The 16,951-nt window shown below is 41.2% G+C and overlaps 1 protein-coding gene across 3 annotated transcripts in view; it reads right to left on the reverse strand.

Moving 5' to 3' along the window:
* LOC149261889 (uncharacterized) overlaps positions 1 to 16,951 on the reverse strand; it is a 347,563-nt gene that overhangs the window by 178,843 nt on the left and 151,769 nt on the right. For 2 of the 3 annotated variants that reach the window (XM_089422974.1, XM_089422961.1), the window contains one exon: positions 12,183 to 12,290. The exons of the other annotated variant lie outside the window; for it this stretch is intronic. In XM_089422974.1, coding sequence (XP_089279100.1) covers positions 12,183 to 12,290 — 108 coding nt within the window. The remainder of the gene's footprint in view (positions 1 to 12,182; positions 12,291 to 16,951) is intronic. 3 annotated transcript variants of the gene reach the window in all.

Consider the following 16,951-nt stretch of genomic DNA (forward strand, 5'->3'; position numbering starts at 1 on the left):
TAAAATTCCCAAAAAAAATCAACAAAATTTTCTCAAAAAAAAATTATGAGTTTGGCATTTGGATTTGAAGATTTTCAATGACTTGGGCAGCATATCCCCAAATATCTTCAAGCCCCTAAGGGCTAACTGGTGCACATCCTCTAAGCTCTTACCTCATTTCATTGATCTAATTGAAAGAAAGACTAATACTGGCATAGAATTTCAGTTAACTTAAGTTTAGCAGCAAATTTAGTTCGTAGTCTTTTATTACAGTACATTTCAGAAATAGAATTATTTCCAGAAATTGTTGCATGCTAATTGACAAATTTCTAAATATTATTTCACTGTTTATTCAATAATTTATTTCTCAGTTTTAAAGATCAAATGCATCATTAGAATGGAAATAGTTAAACTCGAAAATTTTCTAAATTATTAATTATCAATTTGTAATTTGAAGTTTCCGTTACTACACATAGAAAAAATCTAAATCTTAAATGGTTATAGGAGCTCTAGTTTAAAATGAATTGCTTGCATTGTCATTTGTTTTAAGCACAGATTGAATTGATATTTCAAACTTTGCAGTTAATGGTTGTGATCTGAGTTTAAAACACTTAATTTAATCTTTGAAGTACATTTGTTTTTACATGCTCATTCAAGTAGGACTAATCTAATTTTACTTATGCATCTAATGATCTTTGATTGAGCGCCTCATACAAATGGATTTCTAAATATAAAGTGTTTTATTTCCAACCTTTTACATTGATTTCCTATTGTATATTTCAGTAATTACTTGTGCAGACTTAATATTTTACATCGCTGGTATAAGTATGTGTTCACATTAAGATCATTTTTCTAAGCCTCAAGTTAAAAAGCACTCATGACATATTTCAGAAACAACTCATATTTTTGGCCCTCTTTTCGCCATCACATAATTTCACTTTGCATTTGCATAGTAAGCTAGTATTTGCACATTAACATTTCACTTCCAAGCATAAGCTTGGTCGACAGAAACATTAAGGAATCAAACTTAAAACAGTCATTTAACTAAAATTAACCAAGTCCTTGCATTTCACATAGCTTTAAGTTTTGCATTTGCATATAAGATAGTCGAATCATTCAGCAGCAGTTTCCCATCCATTACTTGAACTTTATTTCCTTCACAAGATAATCGACTCCACAAGGCACTGGTATCATTTTCCTCAAATCAAATTGAATCCTTCAAAATATTGGGCAATCTAAACAAGTATTAGTTGCTTAGTTGTGTCTCACAAACTGGTTGGTACCCAACTAGTTTTCATTGATTCCATTTCTATAGGGTCTACCCCCATTAGTCTGCTAATGGGAGACATATCAAACAAAGAGATTAGGGATCAGTGTGACATCCCCCGATCTGAGCCATTGTCGCGGTGCCTAGACATTCTGTGCGACAACACAGCTGAGGCAGAACAAATTGTTGCTAGCATGGCTAGTTGTGAGGCAATGTAATTGAGAAAGCTCCTTGGAGAGTTGCTTGAGCATGTGGTAGACATGACTATGATATATTGCGATAATACGAGTGGGAACTGACTTTCAGAGAATCCTGTGTTTAATGATCGGTCCAAGCATATTGATATTAGATGTCGCTATATTTGGGATATGGTGCAGAGGGAGCAATGAAGCTCCAACATTGATTCGTTGAGGAATTGAAGCAGTGAGGCTTCAGCTGATAAGCAAGTTCCTAACATTCTCACTAATCCTTTGCCGAAAGGGAAGTTCTTGGTTTCCAAAGAGTAGCTTGCACTGGTGGATGTGACCTTTTCGGAAAGAGATCATGGCTGACCGAGAACACTGAGCTATGCTCTTCCGCCCTGTTTGAGCTCATAGGGAGAGAAATGGAATCGAAGAGCTCCTGGTGTTGAGGTAACTCTGGACATTAGGTGTGTATGATCCCTGTTTTATTTCCAATAAGACAATGCATGGCACATCACTATCAAACCAGAAATATGATTTGTAACAATCCCTACCCTTTGTGGTAGGTTGGGTATCTCCCCTATTGTCAAAAAAGGGTGTGTGTGATCCTTGTCACTTGTGGCAAGTTGGGTATCTCCCCCTACTATCAAGTTTGGGACTTGACAAAGTATACCCCAATATGCATCCTACCCACAAGTTGGGCTTGTTGGGATTGACACCCATTTGGCCAATGGGTAAGGAGACTTGGGTGTGTGTGATCCTTACAACTGGTAAGTTGTGTATTCCCCCCAAGGTAGAGGATGCAGGTGTTCTACCACTTGATTCTTGAGAATCAAGGTGGGAAGATCAACGGACAATAGGATGGTTGTGAACCTTACCTCTCATGGTAGGTAGTATCTCATCTGTTGTCATTGGACAATAGGATGGTTGTGATCCTTACCTCTCATGGTAAGAGGTATCTTGCCTATTGTCATTAGATATAGGGTGGCAGATTTATCTCCCCTATGACGATTCTTCTTCTTTAGATCGAGACATCATTGCTCAGCTAAGATGAAGGTCATGGAACTTGACCTGGAGACCAGTAGGGTTTGAAGGATCTCTAGAGATGAGATGGGATGAGACGAGATGAGATATGATGTCGCAGACTTGTACATCCGAGATAAGACTTTTGATGAAAATGGAAATTCCTCCCTAGCTGAGATTGAGTGTTGAAATTTGGGGTAGCTATAGGACAAATTTCCCCATAGGAACCCAACCACCCCTTTGGGGCAGCTACAAAACAAATTTCCCCATAGGAACCCAACCACCCCAAGGGAAGCCCATCTAACCCCAAAGAGAAAATTCAAATTGGATAAAAGAAATTATTATTAATTGGTTTGGCTCCTCTCTCTATTATTTAAAATGGCACAAATTTAGTTGGGAAAATAATTATTAAGGATTGTGGTAAATATATTTAATATTATTTTGAGCAAATTCAAATTTTTGTTTTCCCTCCAAAGATTACTACCCTCAAGTTTGCCTGCCCTAAGGGACATGTCCCTTCATATGAACGATTACTATAAAAGGGCATTTATCCTCCACCATTTGGACATGTGAAACTCAAACTTTTGTGGCTCTTCTTCTGCAGTCTAGTATGACTATTGTCTGTGGCCTAATATGGCTCTAATCTGCAGCCAAATTGGAGCTACATCTGCAACCTAATTGGAGTAACTTTTGCAGCCTAGTTAGGGCTACTTCTGTGGTCATGTAGTTGTACTAATGGGTTGTCCTAACTCGCTCGAGTACTATACATTTTAGATGGCTAAAACACCTCATGGAGAACTATATTGGAGTGTCGTGAGTGATGGAAAAAAGTACGAGTAAGGTCACATGCCTTAAGGTTTCAACGCAGCAAGTCCAAGGGTTGCAAGTGTTGGAATTTCTAAGTTTAACTCATTAGAAATTCTTCTTGTACTATCTGGTTTATTTCTTCCTACTTGTTCAATTACTTGACAAGTTATTTACCATGTAAATATTGAAAATAAACACAAGTACAGTATCAACATCTACAGATCATCAACTGAAAGAAAACAAGCACACGAGTGACACCATTATTTTTGGACCAATGTCCCCAGAAAAACCCAATGCAGGAAAACTGGTGCAGCTATTCAGAGGGTTTTATTATTATGCAGTTTCATAATACAACCTGGGTGCCAGAAATGGCTCACCCAACAGAGAATGCCCTTGGCAGTAGTACCTCTCAGTGGGAGACAAATATTTCGGCTAAATCACCGGATGAACGATCCCACAACAACAATGCAGCTTCTGCTACTCTGCATCGCTCTGATAGGGACTGCATCACCCTATCCAGCCCTCCAGCTATAGTCTGCCCCACGAAAAATCTCCTAGCGCTGCCTCCAAGCCCTGCATCAGCCTCTCTGGCCCAGCACCACTCTCTCTGGCCCAGCGTCAGCCTCTCTAGGCTCTGCATCAGCCTCTAGAGCCTCTACATCTCACACGCTGGCCCTCTCTGACTATGCACAGCTCCTGGTTGCCTTTGTGTGGCCTCTAGCTGGCTCTGCGTGGCCTCTAGCTAGCTCTGCATTAACCTCTCCTGACTTCTACGTTGATCCTCCTGGTACTAACTCTGCCTCTCTGCTATGTATTCACTGCCTCTCAGCTGCAACTCAAATTACTCACTCAATTTCCTCAGCAAACCCTGCCCCAGAAAATCAAGTTCTTGATGTCTCTCGTGTGTTCTCCAACTGACCCTCAAGCCTCCTCTTATACTTTTCTCGTTGGTCCATCAATGGCCGAGATAAATCTCTAATCAATGGCTAAGATTAGATTTGGCTTGATCCATGACTTTTGGACCATTCTAACCCAGTTTTATATTAATAAACATTAATATTTTATTTTTCCTAAGTTTAGACTTAGGAACTCCATTAAAAATATTAATTATTTTAATATTTCCCAAACTGGTTAGATTCTGCCCAAACCATTTATGGGTCTTGGAGATTTCATGTGCTTTAGCCTCTCCACCAATTTTCATAGCTAGAGCACATCCGATGCTACCCCAAATCAACACTCCCTCTTAGCGAGGAAGGTGCTCGAGTAATACTCCTCACTAAGTATCACCCTGATCATCCAGCATCGGTCCCTGTGCTAATACTAGGCCTCCTTGCCCAACATCCACTGCACTGTTGCATCATGTACTACTACCCATAGCCCTGCCACTACCACTGTTGCATCTGTATGGCAACTCCCTCTACATCCGTGTTGTTGCCCATGGCTCTGCCACTGCTGCATCTGCACTGCATCCCCTTCTCCTCATGCTGCATTGTGCTGCCCATAGCACTGCCACTGCTAACTGCTGCACTGCAACTCAGTTACCGAGGAGTAACTGATCCACCCAACCCTGACATCCCTGTCAGACTAGAGACTCTCCTGATGCTGAAGCTCCCTCTGTCGCTAACAAGTGCTCCTTCTACTGACCTCTGCGCTGCTACAACAGCTCCATGCATCTCGCACTATTGCCTCACGCTGTCCCGGGACTCCTACACTGTAGCACCCTCTGTCACTCCATCCGCATCCGACTCTAACGACATCTGCCAGTCCTGCTACTTCTCTTTGGGGCTCCCGTAGCAAGGTATAATCTAAGAGGTTGGGTACCTCAAGGATCCTTCCCCTCATCGTCTGTAGTCCGTCTGGCTACAGCTCGATGTCTCCCCACTTCCTCTCAAGTGGCGCATGAGCACTCATGGCACAATCATCATCTGTCTCCACTTCTTTTTCGCCTCGGAAACCTCTCCCTTGCTCTTCTTCCTAGGACATTGGTTCACATAGTGACCCCATTCCCCACAATCGAAGCATTTGACCTTGGAGAGGTCCTTCTTCTTTCTCTTCTCCTGCTTTCCCGCAGATGCGAGAGCCACATCTTCTTCTTCCTCCTTATTGATTCTGACCCCTTTTCCGGTACTCCCTACCTTGGTCACCCTTCTGATCTCTTCTTGATGAAGAGCCGCCCACAATCCATCCCAATTTGGAAGGTTCGTCGTGCTCAGTATGTTCTGGACAAATACTTCCCAATCCTCTAAGACTGCGTTCAATGTTGTCCTCACCATCATTTCCTAATCCGGTGTGGCCCCTATGGAAGTTAGCTGATCACGGATCTCCTTCAATCCACCGAGGAAGACATCTATCTGCTCTCCCTTCTGCATCTGGTATGACCGCAACTGATTTTCAAGTAACATCTTCCTCTGCACGGAAGTATGTTGATACAATTTCTTCAGGGCCTCCCACATCTCATTTGTCATCTCCTTCTCGGCAATATGCAGCACCACATGATCCTTGACCCCATCAAGGATGATGCACTTTGCCCTGGCCATTGCCTCCTCATACTTCTCATTTTCAACTGGGTCAACTGGGATCACTATCGTTTTCAAGGCGAAGTGCTTGATGCGATACCTGTCTAGAATGGACAAGATCCTGGCCTTCCAGACTATGAAGTTGGAAGCTCCGTCTAGTCTATCCTGATCTCTCAGCCCATTCACTACCATCTTGTTGCTCTTCTTCTGACTCCTCTAAGTCTCTTTACTTCCCTCCTGGAAGTCCTTGGTTCAACTCCCTCTAAGTCTCGATTTCCTTTTTCCTCCTTGGTCTTGCCCTGTTAGGTATTGTTCTGACCACAGTACCCCACCAGCTTCGCTCTACAAATTATCCGCAGCCCCCTATACCTCAGTAACTTGAAGAACTGAGCCTCTAGGCTCTGCGCAATCCCAGCACTGGCAAAATCTGCACCTCCTGGCCATAGCATCAATCCTTCCTGGCTGAGAAAGATGATCGAGCACTGCGTAGGTCAGGTCTGCTCCTCTCTACCACTGCGTTGATCCTCCTCCTGGCTCGAACTAATGATGCAAGCACTCTGCGTCACCCCTTCCTTGCTGCTTTCTGCTAGGAACAACTTTTGTCACTCGGGACAGTTGTTTTCTGCTACTACTGCTCTGCTCTACTGATGCCTTCAGTTATCCTGTGATCTGCAACCACGCTCTGATACCATGTTGGAATTTCTAAGTTTAACTCATTAGAAATTCTTCCTGTACTATCTGGTTTATTTCTTCCTACTTGTTCAATTACTTAACAAGTTATTTACCATGTAAATACTGAAAATAAACACAAGTACAGTATCAACATCTACAGATCATCAACTGAAAGAAAACAAGCACACAAGTGACACCGTTATTTTTGGACCAATGTCCCTGGAAAAACCCAATGCGGGAAAACTGGTGCAGCTATTCAGAGGGTTTTATTATTATGCAGTTTCAGAATACAACCTGGATGCCAGAAATGGCTTACCCAACAAAGAATGCCCTCAGCAGTAGTACCACTCAGTGGGAGATAGATATTCCGGCTAAACCACTGAATGAACGATCCCACAGCAACAATGCAGCTTCTGCTGCTCTGCATCACTCTGATAGGGACTGCATCACCCTATCTAGCTCTCCAGCTCTAGTCTGTCCCACGAAAAATCTCCCAGCACTACCTCTAGGCCCTATGTCAGCCTCTCTGGCCCAACGTCAGTCTCTCTAGCCCATCGTCAGCCTCTCTGGGCTCTGCGTCAGCCTCTAGAGCCTTTGTGTCTCACATGCTGGCCCTCTCTGGCTCTACGCAGCTCCTGGCTGCCTCTGTGTGGCCTTTAGCTAGCTCTGCGTCAACCTCTCCCAGCTTCTATCCTGATCCTCCTGGTACTAACTTTGCCTCTTTGCTATGTAGTCACTGCCCCTCAGCTGCAACTCAAATCACTCACTCAATTTCCTCAGCAAACCCTACCTTAGAAAATTGAGTTCTTGATCTCTCTCAGTGTGTTCTCCCACTGACCCTCAAGCCTCCTCTTATACTTTTCTCGTTGGTCCATCAACAGTCGAGATTAAATCTCTAATCAACGACTAAGAATAGATTTGGCTTGATCCATGACTTTTGGACCATTCTAACCCAGTTTTATATTAATACCCATTAATATTTTATTCTTCCTAAATTTAGACTTAGGAACTCCATTAAAAATATTAATTATTTTAATATTTCCCAAACCGGTTAGATTCTGCCCAAACCATTTCTGGGTCTTGGAGATCTCATGTGCTTTAGCCTCTCCAACAATTTTCATGGCTAGAGCACATCCAGTGCTACCCCAAATCAACAGCAAGAAGGTTAATGCAAGTCTGTTATGTCTAAAGAAACCCTAGCCACAATTCAGTCAAGAGACTTGTGCTCAGATTCGTTTGATCTCCAAGTTGCCAGGGAGACGTCATGAAAAGGTAAGTAGTTTGTCTTTCTGAAGTTGTAGATTGGCTAAGCGATAGGGTCTGCTCTTGTTGGGAGACTTAGGGCAGAGTATTGTGCCCTAAGTCTTGTGCCTATAACAGTAATAAATAGAAGAAGTCTTTGTGCTTATAACCATGGTCAATGGAAATAGTATTGGAGTCTACGACAAAGATGAACGGTAGTAAATTAGTAATCCTTGAAATGTACAACAGTGATTCTAGACAGTTGTTTTAAAGATATAACTTGGCAAGAGTATGACTTGACAATTTTTATACAACAGTGATATGACACAACAGTCCCTCTATGACAATAATGCATGGCATATTCTTGTGACAAGATGTACGGCAATATGGCAGTGATATGTATGATAGTATTGTATATAACAGGAATATGATATATAGATATAGATGTGATGAATGACAGCGATCATATGACATGTATATAACAGTGACCTTGATGCACATGCATATATGACAGCGACCTTGTTACAGATCTATATGGATATGTGGCAGTGATCTTCATGACAGTGCTCTTATGTGACAGTGATCTTCATGACAGAATTATGGATATGTGACAGTGATATGTGGCAGAGATCTACATGGCCATGACCTCTGATGTTTGGCAGTGATCTTAACATGGCAGTATGACAAAGACACTCTAATGTACAGCTTGACTCTATGATGATGAGATGACAGTGAAATGTGCAATGCTCTATGACAGTGACAATGATATCATGTTCCTATGACAATGTCATTTTGAGACCTGCCTCCTGCTGGATTGTCTTAGTAGGACTAATGTGTTGGATGATGAAAGACTTATATCTCATGATAATTGTACATTGTATCTCAGTTGAACATTTGATGAATATCTAATAGAAGAATATGGTTGGGTTTTCCCCCTTGTGGGGTTTTTCCCTGGCCTCTAACCTAAATCCCGGTGCCTCTATTGTGTATGCTTTTCTTCTATTGTTCCTTACCGTTTCGCTGCATCATTGATGCTTATTGTTCTCTCTACATAATTTCTAACAATGATATGATGTTATGGGGTTAATGCAATGTGAAAATGTTGAAAAATTTTATAAATGCAATTATCTACAGCAAAGAACAATCTAACCCTAAAAATTAACAGCCTTACGACTAATTTCTTGCTAGTGTTCTTACTCTCGAACAATCCCACCAAGGCATCATACATTTCTTTGGTAGTCTTCAACTCAACAACATGTGGAATCAAATGGTCCTTTATGGAATCTATCAAGATACTCTTAGCCTTTGCTTCGTTCTTCTTATGCTTGGATTTCTCCTCATCACTCTCTGGTTCTGAGACATTTTCCTTCACATAATTCTGAATCTCATTTCATCCAAGACAAGTAGTATCCTGGTCTTCTAAGATCTGAAATTTGTAACACCATCCAACCTGTCTTCTAGTCTGAGACTGGGTACCATCTTGACAAGAGATCTGAAATATGTACAAGTTGTTGAACACTGAAATCTAAGGCTGAAATCAATGGTTGTTCTTCAACAAAACTCTGGTAGCATGTTGAAATTCTATAGCATGTACAGTAGAATACAATTTTTTGATCTGATAATTACTTCCTAATGATTTTCAAACAGTATTTCTCATGCCACTGGTCAAACTCACTCAAGCACACACATGTGCGGCCTCCCAGAGAGAGAGAAATGATAAAGGTGATCTCCAACAAACAGATTCCTCCTTACCCGAATTTCTCCTACACTAGAAAATATTGAATGAGCTTGCTATGTTGATGATTTGTCCCTTCACATGCTTGTCTATTTATATAGAGCTTTAATGTTGGGTGGAGACTCATAGAGAGGCACCTCATCACAAGAAACCCCCTCACTTATGGAGCCTACATTATAACTCAATAGTAGACAAGAATTGTTAATTCCACTAATGGGTGAAATGTTGAAGCTTAATGTGTCTTTCAAACTGATAATTATTTTTTATCTTATTGCATTCTTATTATTATTCCACCATTCAGTAATTATAAAAAAAATACATGAACCATATAACACATTAGTGCAGTGAGATCATAAAGAGACAGTCTACAAAAAGAACAGGGATATGTATCCTTGGGAAAACACTTAGAGGGAAAAACCCAGCAACCTTTTTCAATAGAGAACTATTCATTTCAACAGAGACATCAGTCAACAACTAGGCCAAACCTGGTCCCTGGTCCATCCTCCTAGTCAAGTAAACTTGGCCCAAAAGCATACTCTGTTATTACTTCTTCACTGTCTCAGAAGCCAACCCTCAATTAAGCCCTTTGCTGACCTTAGAGAGAAATTTGTCTGCCTTAGGAATGGCCTTCACTTGCCTCAGAGACCAACCTTGGCATCCCTCAGTAATGCCTTCATTTTGCCTCAAAAGTTAGCCCTCACATGCCTCAGAAATTGGCCCTTACAATAGGTTGAACCATAGAGAGGAGATGCTCGAGTTGCTTGTCACAGACCTCCACAAATTTGCCTCGAACCATGCAAGTTACCTCAAACCATACCGCTCGTCGCCTTAGAGAAATACTATAAGTTGTCTTAGACTACCTCAGACATACTACTCATTGCCTCAAAGAATATAACTTCGCTTCCATAGAGAATAAAACTTCGCTGCCACAGAGAATACAACTTCGCTGCCAAAGAGACCATAACTCCGTTGCCATAGAAGACATATACTCGTTGCCTCAAGGTATCCGAAGTCACCTCAGAAGATCCTCAGAAGATACGAGCCTTACTTCTATTGAGAGGGATGAATTATGGCCTTTATATAGTTTTTCCTTAGGCCGAATGGACGTGTCCTTTTGATGGTGCTGACATGATCAATTTAGATGGCCGACCTGATCTCATGGAGCTGACTAGAACATTCAAGAAGGTCGACTTGACTAGGAGGAGGCCAATATTAACTTGGAGCCAAAAATAACAATTTCAAAACTTCAAATTTCTTCTTTGAAAGTCACAATGGGACTTTGACTCAAAAACAATTTTTCTTTTGACTTTTAGCATTTAATATATACTTTGCAAATTCATAATTACTCCAACATACATGTGGAAGAACGACCATAGTTCCAAAAATCAACATGACAAACCCCATTAGATAAACAAATCAAACCCGCCCTATAAAAAATAAATCACTCCATCCCGAAGCAAGCAATGTGAGCATTTTGGGTCAATCTCCGCTAGCGAAATCACCATGGCCCCATAGGAGAAAGACTGCCCCTGGGCCATTCACCCCTATCCAAATCAGCATGGCCCCATGGGTGAATGTATCATTCTCACCTGGTCAAATCAGCATGACCTCGTCGGAGAATATCTGCCCAATGCTGCAAAAATATCAACATCAACCTCATCCTTAAGTTGAGTCATTTCCAGGTGAGCCTTTTAGTCACCTTGAACCTCTAAACCTAGAATATCCCTTGTAGGTGACCTCATACCAGCACTCCCATTGGTGAAAATCCATAAAAAGCAGGAGGTAGTAGTAGTGGTGACAGTGGGCTACTACCTTACTGTTGTCACTTGATCTAGTTCTTGCCTTGTAGGGTACCCCTCTCTGAGGCCTGCTAGATTTTGAGACATTGTGCCCTCTTTAATAAAACAGAAATCTTCTCTTTTCATATCTTTTATGCTTATTCAAACACAAGTTTATTAAATGAACAAGAGATCTTGTATTGAATAGTTTTTAGAAAAGAATTTGGACTAGTAAAATTTAATTTTTAAGATTAGGAGACTTGATAACACCTACGTTAAAGCTTCTTGCCATGAAAGTTGATAGACTCTTAACACACTTTCTAGTCCTATATATCTTCCTTAATCCTATCTCATTAAAAATAAAAGGGAGAGCACTTTGAATCAGTGTTGAAAATATCGATATCGGCAAAATATCGGCAAGGGTCCAGAAAATATCTTATCGGCAATATCGGCAAAAATATCGGCAAAATATCGGCAAATATCGGCAAGCATAAAAAATAATTTTTTCAAATTTTTAAATATAGCCGATATTTTGCCGATATTTTCAAAATATCGCGATATTTTGCCAATATTTTCCGATATTTGCCGATATTTTGAAAATATCGCGATATTTTCTCGGCGATATATCGTTTTGCCGAAAATATCGCGATATTTTCGAATATCGCCGATATATCGCCGATATTATCAACAGTGATGAATTCAAACTTTGAATTCATTTATATATCTACACATTAGTTATCAAAACACTTTGTAAGTTTGTTTATGTGGACCACTTTTACTGAATATGTTGTGTTTCATATATAAGTATTTCTTTACAATGTAAAACACTCATGCTTACCTACCTATTTTGCCTTTGAATTTAACCAAAGACATGTATTTGTATTATTATTTGTATCAAATTGTTCAGCTATAAAATATAAATAATAATTAATTTTTTCGCCATTTCAACAAGAAAGGACATTAAGAATACAGCTTACGCACCTTTGCATATGCCACAGCTTGAGTGGTAACCTTTGGCAATTCTATTACTTGATTCGTATATTTGGAGGTCATTATTGAAGACAATGATTCAATGTCTGACTTAAGAGCCTGCATGGTAGTAATAATGTTTTTTTATATTGTATGAACATGTAAAAAAACAGCTTTCTAAAGAAAGAAATTAAGGCAAACATTGTAAGAGAGTCTTCCAATGATCCTACATTAGCGTTTGAGTGTACTCTGCTTAGTTAAAAAACCTAAAAGGCCCTCCACGAAATAGATGAGGATTTAATACAAGAATTAGAATCAGTAAACCACATTAACTAGGCAAAGACCACCACCCAGTGAATATATACTTAGTTTTAAAAAGGCACTAAATTGAACCTCTAAGGATATGTGTATCATTTATCATTGCTTGATAAATACGCCAATATTATGATGTTGAATTGTTATGAATTATACCATAATTTTTTATTAGTAGCTACAGCAACATAATAACAATAATAATCTAATTCTAAGGTCACAACCTAGACTAGACAACAAGTGTCTCATATGTATATTTCTATTATTAGGATCATATCAACACTCAAATGAATATGTTCTTATGTTTGAGATGTTAATGTTAAAGATAATGTTAATAGCATGTGATCAATATGTAATGATTAGTGTTACGTCATTGACCCACAATAAACAAACTAGGAAATATAATTTGTGAAACAAGGCATGATGTAGGTGGGAGAGTGATGACTGTATGAGAACACAAACAACCAGCCTCAAGCTAATCCTATGATGTAATTATTATTCTCTTGATAGATACCCCTATCTCGCTCTTTGCTCCTCCAAGGAGGTTGTCTCCTTGGGCATCCCTGTTGATTTTTGGTAGCATCGGATGTGCTCTAAGCCTCAAAATTTGCAGGGAGGCTTGGACACATGTATTCCACAATACGCAAAAATTGTTTTGGGAAATTCCACCCGGAGACAGTTTTATTAAAATAATTAATTATTTTTAATGGATGCCGAAGTCTAAACTTAGGAAATTAAAATAATTAAAGGGCAGTAATCAAACTATGGGTGAAACTTCTAGAAGAAGTCGAGGATCAAGCCAAAATGATAAGAGCCATTGATTAGAATCTAATCTGAGCAGTTGGTTCTCAACGAGAAGATTATAAGAGGAGGCTTGAGGGGCATTTGGAAAATACATCGAGTAAGAGATCAGAGATCGAATTTATGAAGAAAGCAATGCAACAATTGCCAGAGAGAGATTCAAAGTGATTTCTTGCAGTGAGGGGCAAGGATAGTATCCGGAGGGAATTTTTCCTAGGCAAGAGAGTACAAGGCAAAGATTGCAGAGAGACATCTAGAGAAGTTGAGCAAGGCCACGCAGAGCTACGTTGTGGCAGCACAGAGCTTCAGAGGGAGATCGAAATTCTGCTGAGGAAGTCGAGTTTCAGAGCCAGAAGTCAGGGTGTGAGACCGGGAGGCCTGAGAGCTAAAGTTTCCAGCCATCAAAGAATCAGAAGGAGGTGCAATGCAGTCTGAGCTGCAGTGGTGCAGTGACTGTGTAAACTAGACGTCGTACTTCGCAGAGGCTCACCTCCAGCACAGATCAGTGTCGATTCTTCCAGTGACAACGTGAGATCATCTCACTACTCTTTTTGTCTAGTTTCTCTCCGTATTGGATAGCCAGTTGGGCATCCAACGAGTTGTATTCAGAAAACTATTGCTTAATAATACAAACCCTCAACTGCTGCATCGGTTTTCCCACATTGGGTTTTTTTCGGGTACATTTGTCCAAAAATAACGGTGTAATGTGTTGTGTATTTCTTTCTTGCTCAAATTCTTGTTTCTGCCTATTTTTTGAATTGGTGAAAGCTGCAGTCTATAGTTTCGGTATTTGTTGTAGGAAGCAGTAAATAATTTGTTCAATAATTCACAAATAGAAGAAACTTAATCAATTGATGCAGTAGAAATTTGGGCTTCCAAATTTTCACATCGTATCAGAGCTGCAGGTGAAACAAGAGATCAGAGCCGGAAGAGCCCAGCGATAAAGAGGAGGGTCGAAGTGCTACGTAGGCAGAAAATCAAATCCCAAAGGGATTGCATAGTCCAGGCTAGGAGGGCAAAATTTTCGAGGAAGGTCTCTCTCTGAGTGGGTCGATAGAGAGGTAAGACTTCTAGATCAAAGTTTTCTAGTGTCAGAGGGAGCAATGCAGAAGCTTCAGTGAAAAGGAGGTTTCTAGTGTGATGTAGTTTTCTACATTAGTTGCTAGGGCAGAAAAACGTCAGAAGGAAGAAGAGAGACACAATTGAGGAAATTTTTCCTTAAAGGACTTCCAAGCAAGACATCTGAATTCTCATTTGCTGAGCAGCAACAGGGATCAGCTAATCTACTAACTCCAGCAAGGAGTGCATAGGCCAGCCCAGCAGCAGCGCAGAGGAGAGAGGAGGCAATTCGACATTTCACTGACAGAGATGGCAGCTCATGGGTTGCAAGATCAGGATCAATTGGAGGGTGCATCCAATTATGTGATCTAGAAGGCAAGGATCTCATGCCTTCTTGATAAGCACGATCTTAAAACCTATGTCAACAGTTTAGTAGTTGTACCCATGGATCCAGATCCGCTCAAGAAGTACAAGGCCGAGATGGCGAAGGCCAAACGATTGATCCTCGACGGAGTGAGAGATCATGTAGCGCGTCACATTGCCAGCAAGGATACTGCTCAGCAAATGTGGGAAGCTTTGGCCACACTATACTAAGGATTCTCCAAGCAGCGGAAGATGTACTTGGAGCAGAAGGTGAGATCCACGCAGATGCAGAAGGGGGAATGCATTGATCCGTTCCTAATGAAGCTTCAGGAGATCCAAGACTCATTGGCAGTTGTGGGGTCAACACTTCAGCCTACCGAGATGGTGAGGCTAGCCCTGAATTTTGCCTCAGTCGAATGGCAAGTGTTTGTCCAGAGTATCCTGGGCAGAGAGAGATTGTTGGATTGGGAAGGGATGTGGACCGCTCTTCAGCAGGAAGATATGAGGAGAGACTTAGTTAAGTGCAAACTTGATAGCAACAACAGTAGTGGGATGAAGCCCAAGGAGGAGTAAGAGAATGCAGCCCTTGCATCTAAGGGGAAACAGGAGCAGTGAAAGAAGAAGAAAGATGTTTCGAAGATCAAGTGCTTTCGGTGTGGTGAACTTGGTCACTACGCTACATAGTGTCCTCTCAAGAAGAAGGACAAGGACAAGAAGCATGATCTGAAGGCTGCATCCGCAAAGATCGAGGAGGAGGAGTTTTCCGTGGTTGTCCAGATACCTCCAAGGGACAGGTGGGGTGATCTAGAACTGTAGTTCGAAAGAACTACAAATGGGTAGGATCCCTAAGGAGTCCACCTCTCGGATCAATACCTTGTTATGGGAGCCCAGATCAGAAGTAGCAGGATGGACCAAGACCAGTTGATGTAGATGAGTGTCGGAGTGGCAGTTGCAGTGGCTAGGAGCGCCAGAGACTGAGTAGCGCAGAGAAAAGTTGGCAGCAGTGCAGTTGGCAACGTGCAGAGCCAGCAGCAACGCAAAGGCTTCAGAGGGTCAGTGCAGAGACTAGCAGCAGTCAGAACTCTAGCAAAAAAGGAATCATGTTGAAAAACTATTCAGTAATTTTGGATGCTTTTTCGTAGCTGATGCGGTAGCAGCAGCAGTTGGAGAAGGTTGCAGGCAGATGCAGTATTGGCAGTGGCAGTGCCAGCAGCAGCAAAGATGCAGAAATTATGAGGGATGCAGTACAAATGTTGTGTTGGTAGTGGCAGTGTCAGCAGCAGTACAGATGTTGTGTTGGCAGTGGCAATGTCAGCAGTGGTACAGATGCAGTGTTTGCGTAGTAGCTGGTGGGCAGTGCTACCAGACATCAACAGCGCAGAGGGAGATGTTACAGAGAAGGGTGATGCTTCAGCAGGTTGCATTACTAAAGCACATTCCTCGTTAAGAGGGAGTGTTGATTTTTGGTAGGATCGGATGTGCTCTAAGCCTCAGAATTTGCAGGGAGGTTTGGACACATGTATTCCACAATACCCATAAATCGTTTTGGGAAATTCCACCTGGAGATATTTTTATTAAAATGATTAATTATTTTTAATGAGTCCTAAGTCTAAACTTAGGAAATTAAAATAATTAAAGGGTATTAATCAAATTGTGGGTGAAACTTCTAGAAGATGACAAGCATCAAGCCAAAACGATCTGAGGCATTGATTAAAATCTAATTTGGGCCACTAGTTCTCAACGAGAAGATTATAAGAGGAGGATTGATGGGCATTTGGAAAATACATCGAGTAAGAAATTAGAGATCGAATTTCTGAAGAAAGCAGCGTCACAGTTGCCAGAGATAGATTCGAAGTGATCTCTTGCAGTGAGGGGCAGGGATAGTATCCAGAGGGAAGTTTTCCTAGACCGGAGAGTACAAGGTAGAGAGGGCAGAGAGACGTCTAGAGAATTTGACGCAAGGCCACGCAGAGCTACATTGTGACAGCACAGAGCTTCAAAGGGAGATAGAAATTCTATTGAGGAAGTCGAGTTCCAGAGCCAGAAGTCGAGGTGTGAGAACGGGAGGCCTGAGAACTAAAGTTTCTAGCCAGCAGAAGATCAGAAGGAGGTGCAGTGCAGTCCCAGCTGCAGTGACACAGTGACTACATAAGCTTGACACAATACTGCGCATAGGCTCACCTCCAGCATAGATCAATGTTGGTTTTTCCAGTGATACGGTGAGATCATCTCACTACTCTTTTTGT

This window comes from Pinus tabuliformis, chromosome 6 (genome assembly GCF_031772625.1).
Source record: "Pinus tabuliformis cultivar Carrire ecotype Pingquan chromosome 6, CPIR1, whole genome shotgun sequence".
NCBI classification, from domain to species: domain Eukaryota; kingdom Viridiplantae; phylum Streptophyta; class Pinopsida; order Pinales; family Pinaceae; genus Pinus; species Pinus tabuliformis.